The following is a 6,000-nucleotide window of genomic DNA, read 5'->3' as shown; positions in this document are numbered from 1 at the left end:
GCATTCTAAGATGTTATTCTCCTCACTACAATTGTACAGAGCGGTTATCTGAGTTACCGTAGCCTTTCTGTCAGCTCAAACCAGTCTTGCCATTCTCCATTGACCTCTCTCATCAAAAAGGTGTTACAGTCCGCAGAGCTGCAGCTCACTGGATGTTGTTTTGTTTATGGCACAATTCTGAGTAAACTCTAGAGACTCTAGAGAGTTGTGTGTGAAAATCCCAGGAGATCAGCAGTTACAGAAATACTCAAACCAGCCCTTCTTGCACCAACAATCATTCCACAGTCGAAATCACTGAGATCACATTATTTCCTCATTCCGATGGTTGATTTGAAACAGAACTGAAGCTCCTGACCTGTATATGCTTGATTGTTTTGCACATTATTGGCTGATTAGATAATTGCATGAATAAGTATGTATATAGGTGTTCCGAATAAAGTGCTCAGTAAGTGTATATGTAGTTTGTGCATGCAGAAGGACCACTTGCTGTTTTTATGCTGAGGCACCTGGGGCCCTAGTGGTCAGTTCGCACTGCATGCAACGAGAGCCCTGGTGTTCAGCTTTCTTTTGGCAGCTGCCAAAAGCATTTGAGGCCCCTGGCAGTCCTAGGCCCCTATCCAGCTCTACATGCAGTTTTGTGCATGTTGTTGTGCTGGTGTGTTCAGTCAGTGGAAGTCTGTGAGAACTGCTGCAGTGAGAATACTGAGCGGATGTCTCTTATAATTTATCTGAATAAGGGCCTTCGTTACAGTAATAACACTAGCTGCAGTCCCCAGGCAAGGTAGATTGTCATTATTGCAAAAATAAAACAAAATTAAAGGTACAGTAACACACTTTGAGTATAGTGGATCCAAGAAGCCTAACAAGATCAGGGAAAAAATAAGCATGTTCCGAGAATGATTTGCAAGTAGCAGCATTTTTAAGTAAAGTCTTTATCATTTTGTTTAGGTGTGGTGCAATCTTTAATGTTTGAATGCCTCGTATCCTGAGAATAAACAATCACAGACTCTCACAAAAGCCAAATCTAGTTTTATATATTTTGTAAAGAAACACAGAAACCCCACAGTATCACAAGAAAGTGATACACATCATTTAATACAAAACTGAATAACCTTAAACTACCATATTATATATATATATATATAAAGTACATAAAAGAGAAAGCTACAATGCATCACTGTCTATAATGCTAGGCAGACAAGACCAAGTACCAAGGCACTTCTTAACACCAAATACAACATTTTTTACGTGTTACAGAGAGCATATAACTCTGACCTCATATAATGTTGACAGAATAGGCATGTTTGTATGAGAAAATAATATGTAAGAGTTTACATGTCTTGTGTTATCAAGGAAAGAGTATGAGAGATATATTAAAGGAGGTTAGTAGTGTTGGGTGGGGCAGAATAGACATGATTTATATGACTACACTAGAGCTAAAAAAGAAATATTTTTCATTTTGGTCTACACAAAATATTGAGGTGCCATTTGCATTTTTTTTTTTAAAATAAAGTGCTTTAGATGACAGCAAATCTATACATTCAAAACAGCATCCTTGTCATAATGATTGTGTAGAGAGGAATTTAGGGGAAAGTTGAGGTAATATCAGAGAAGCAGGTCAATTACAAATGTTCTAAATCGGAAAACAGACATATTTGTAAGATAGATTTATTCCTAATTTTTAGCTTTTAAAAGCTCAAGGCAGTTTTTAAGGCTTTTTTAAAGGCTGTCTTTCTTTTATACAGTACAAACATGTCAGTACACAAAGCTGAATGAAAGATTTCTATATTGCTTATGTCACTGTATTAGTATTTAAGTTATTTGATATTTAGCTAACACTTTACAATAAGGTTCCATTCATTAATATTTGTTAATTCATTATGTTTCATGAACTAACATTGAAATATATATATATATATATATAATACAATTACAACTTGTTCACTGTTGGTTCATGTTAATTCATTTAACATTTAATTGAGTTAATTAACATGAACAAATGTTAAAATATACAATGTTTGATTTAAATATATATATATATATATATGTTGAAATGAACATAAACCAAAATTAATAAATGCTGTAAAAGTATTTTTCACTGTTAGCTCATGTTAACTATTGTTAACAAATGGAACCTTAGTTAGAAGTGTTACCGATATATATCATATATTGTAGGGGGACCATAGCTAAATTTACACCATTGAAACATCTTGTGAATTTTACCACAAAGGAATAGTTCACCTAAAAATGAAACTTCTGTCATAATGTACTCACCCCATCATGTTTTAAACCTGTATGACTTTCTTTCTTCCATGTAACACAAAAGGAGACGTTAAGCAGAATGTTAACCTCTGTCACTATTTACTCTCATTACAACTTTTTTCTATACACAAAAAAGTGAATGGCGACTGAGGCTAACATTTAGCCAAATATGTAATTTGTGTTCCATGAAAGAAATGGTGACAGAATTTCCATTTTTGTGTGAACTATCCCTTAAAGAACACTAAGCATGTGAAGAAACATGACAGTGCTAAGCATCTGAAACAGCACAGAAAGACTACAGTAAAAGTGGTATGTCCAAACACAATTTACAAAAGTAACAATCAGATTTTTTATATATATATATTAAAATATTACACAGAGGAAAATATACAAAGAAATCTAAATAAAGGCTGATAACACATGCATAGAAGAAACCATTATAGAGAAAATATAATGTACATAGACAAAGAGGGAAGGTGAAAGTACAGGGTGGATAAATTGCAGCAGAAGCTCTTGATCTACGTGGTCTGGTCCAGGGCTCTCAGGAGGTCACAGCCCTGCAGCAGATGCAGGTTTCCCTGTAGAGGTACGTTGACCTCGCAGTCATATCGTGTAAGCTCTGGCAGACAGAACGAGTCAAAGGATGGGCCCAGCAATTGACTTATTATCCCTGACAAAAGCACAAGAGACCAGTAACTCAAATGTAACACAGGTAAATGTCTAAAGAACAATAATATTTTGGCTCATGTATGATATTGAAAAATTGGGCATATGACATTTGGGCCCTATTTTAAGAGCAGTAGTGCTAAGCGCAGCGCTATGCCATAAGTCAGACATACAAAGTCAGTAGGCATGGCCACAAAGTTTTGGTATTTTCACATAATGTCTGTTATGTTGCATGCTAAGTCTAGGCATAATTGGGTTTGGCGAAATTATGCACACAATGTGTTTATGGGCTGGGTTAAGTGCAATGCACCATCTGATTCCTGTTATATAGTCCATTCCCTGTCAAATACCAGCTATATAAACAAAGACGTTGGTAGTGTACATGGACTGTATGCAATGAATAAGAAAAATAGTGCACACTTTTGTTCATTAACTGTGTCCTTGAATGTCAGGTTGTTGGGATGTTTGGAATGTTTCTATGACAGCGACACATTCCTTTTATACACATTGGAAAATGTGGTTCTTGTCAGGATTTGGATTTAAGCTCTGTTAAATTATAGAGAATGTAAGTATTATTAATCATTTTTATCTACTGACACACAATTACTGGCCAGTATTAACAGAGATTGTATCAGCACACTCTTCACTTCAATTTTTCTGGTGGAATCTCCAAACTGTAAATACAGGAATTGAGTTTAGACTTTGCGCTGAAAACAGATGTCCCTTTGAAACAGACGTTGCTTTGAAACATCTCAGCACAATGACCTATTTATCATGACAATAGCAATCTGCACACACACCCACCCACAGTTAGGGCAAGCACTCCCACCCACACTCATTTGAACTTTGCGCTGGTACGAAAATTATGCTTAGAATTAGCGTTCTCACAAAAATTGGATAAGATGTTGCACACGGACGTAGCATGTAGCGAAAATACAGCCCTGGGTGTCATTCACCAATTTTCATTTTCAAAAGAACAAATTAATGTTAAAGTTTTGATAAGGTTCCAATTTAACAATGTAACTCGATGACATAACATAACAAAAGCACTGGAAATACAAGTGAGAGATGAGCAAAAGGTTTCAGGTGATGTTTTTGGTTTCTGCCGTGAGGCCTGGAGACTCACCTGTGTGTTTGGGTGAAGGCAACATGTGGTATCGTCTTTTATTAGAAGGGCAGAATGAGTCTACAAAATGCTGTTTCAGATCATCTGAGCTCCCGTTGATAGACTGACTGCAGCCGTGAGGAGCCACCACTCCACTTTCCATGCATGGAAATGTATCTGTGGCAATAAGGAGAGTGTACATTTGAGTAAATAAAAACAAGAAGAGCCAGGGAGTTCTAAATTTAAGAGAGAGAACCTGCTTACACCTGGTATTAAAATCGATCTCAACTGATCCGATCACAAGTTGTCAGCCAAGACACATCACTGTTTATGTTGGACAGATCAAGATGGTTTAGCATTTAGACTACAAATGCAAGTGATCCCATCCTTTTTGACCACCTAAGAATGTGGTTTGTATACCCTGTGTAAGTGGGGTAAGAGAGAGTTGATATATACTGTATGCACCTGTGAGCACATTGGTACTCAGAGACTTCCTGGCACAGAAGGTAGAGCCGTCAATGGTCGCCGTCTTCATCCTTTTCTGTGTGACATCAGCAGATTCATTGTGAGGCACCACATCCTGCTGAATACATGTCACTTTAGTACACTCTGTGATATTTACTCTTTTTCACTGGACCATGTTTGAGATGAGTCATAAGATTTTACCTTATGATTATCAGAGAAAGAGCATGATGAGCTGAACTCTGACTGTCTCTTCCGTTTAAAGCCATGGGCAAGAGCTGTCTGTCCCAGATTCGTGCCTTTCTGCACAGGGGCAAAGTTTTCAAAGAACCTGAAAAACGTTGCATAAATTAGATCCTTGAATGAACATAATGATCCTTGCTTACAGTGCCAGCAAGCAGCACTCTATTGATAGTCCTCAAACATTCTGCTAATTAAACTCCTGCAATTAAGCCCAAATCACTGACCATACAGACTTTGTTTTATAGATGATTTCAGCCTTAGATGTGATATATAAATTCAAATAGAAACCGACAACAATGCCAATGTGATACATGCAATTGCGACTGGTCTATTTGCATAGTGAATTCTGATTGGTCTTGTCTTTCGTATATATCTTTATTCATTCATAGTATACATTTAACCATTATAGCCATGATTACACTGGATATATGTTGTATGTCCTTATTCTTAATCACAGCTGACAGAAAACAAGACGCATGCTTTGACAAAGATAAAATGGCTCTGATGCAGCATTTCATTACAAAGACCCAAAGCCTTAAATCCAAGCTGACCTTAAATCTTAAAAATATTCTTTTGTTGCCTTGCAAGCACTGGCATTTTCTTCTGTAAATGTAAATTGACTTAATTAATGATGCTAATATATTGCAAAATAAAGCACGTGTGTTTACATAAGGGGATGATGAACTCTAATTACCTTTGCTGTTGCAGCACAGCAGTGAAATTACATGTTTGTTGTGGATCTGCAGTGCTCTGTTCATCCATGCGTCCAATCTCTCTATGTTTATACTGTAAGGGTGGGTCAGGGGGCCACTGTCTACCCCCCTCAAATGGGAGCGGGATGCTGGGTGCAGATTGGTAAGGTTGCATGTGAACCGTGTTTGGACATGTGTTGCGACTGCCCTTGTTGTCAGAGGAGAAGGGGCCCAGGGGCTGGAAGAGGTCAGCTACACTGCTGAAGCTGTGCTGGAGGGCTGTGCTCAGGCCTGGACCTGTGTCAGGCATCGACTCATCCTGACAGATTGGGTTCAGCTGGAAGTCCTCACCATCCATGGGAATGTAGGGAGCAAGAGTCTCCAGGTCAAGATCATTCAGGTCCACCTACACACAGCCAGATAGAGAGTGGCATGTACAGATTTAGCTTGGGAGTTCATGCATCTTTGCCTCAATTGTCCCTTTTTAAATTACCTTTATGGTATTCTTGCATGTCTGAATATTATTAAATGGAATTTTACAGATATTATCCAAAATATGTTCATGGGAAA

General features: G+C 37.7%; 1 protein-coding gene across 4 annotated transcripts in view; it reads right to left on the bottom strand.

Moving 5' to 3' along the window:
- Positions 1-990: 990 nt before the first annotated feature.
- Positions 991-6,000, bottom strand: part of epas1a (endothelial PAS domain protein 1a) — a 31,911-nt gene continuing 26,901 nt past the window's right edge. For 2 of the 4 annotated variants that reach the window (XM_052102502.1, XM_052102504.1), the window contains exons 12-16: positions 5,433-5,836; positions 4,700-4,826; positions 4,499-4,616; positions 4,055-4,210; positions 991-2,932 (exon numbers count right to left, since the gene is read on the bottom strand). In XM_052102502.1, coding sequence (XP_051958462.1) covers positions 2,781-2,932; positions 4,055-4,210; positions 4,499-4,616; positions 4,700-4,826; positions 5,433-5,836 — 957 coding nt within the window. In that variant the 3' untranslated portion in view covers positions 991-2,780. The remainder of the gene's footprint in view (positions 2,933-4,054; positions 4,211-4,498; positions 4,617-4,699; positions 4,827-5,432; positions 5,837-6,000) is intronic. The other 2 variants (XM_052102503.1, XM_052102505.1) reach the window with 1 other exon arrangement.

This window comes from Xyrauchen texanus, chromosome 33 (assembly GCF_025860055.1).
Source record: "Xyrauchen texanus isolate HMW12.3.18 chromosome 33, RBS_HiC_50CHRs, whole genome shotgun sequence".
Classification (NCBI taxonomy): domain Eukaryota; kingdom Metazoa; phylum Chordata; class Actinopteri; order Cypriniformes; family Catostomidae; genus Xyrauchen; species Xyrauchen texanus.
This window is presented reverse-complemented; position numbering and strand designations above follow the sequence as displayed.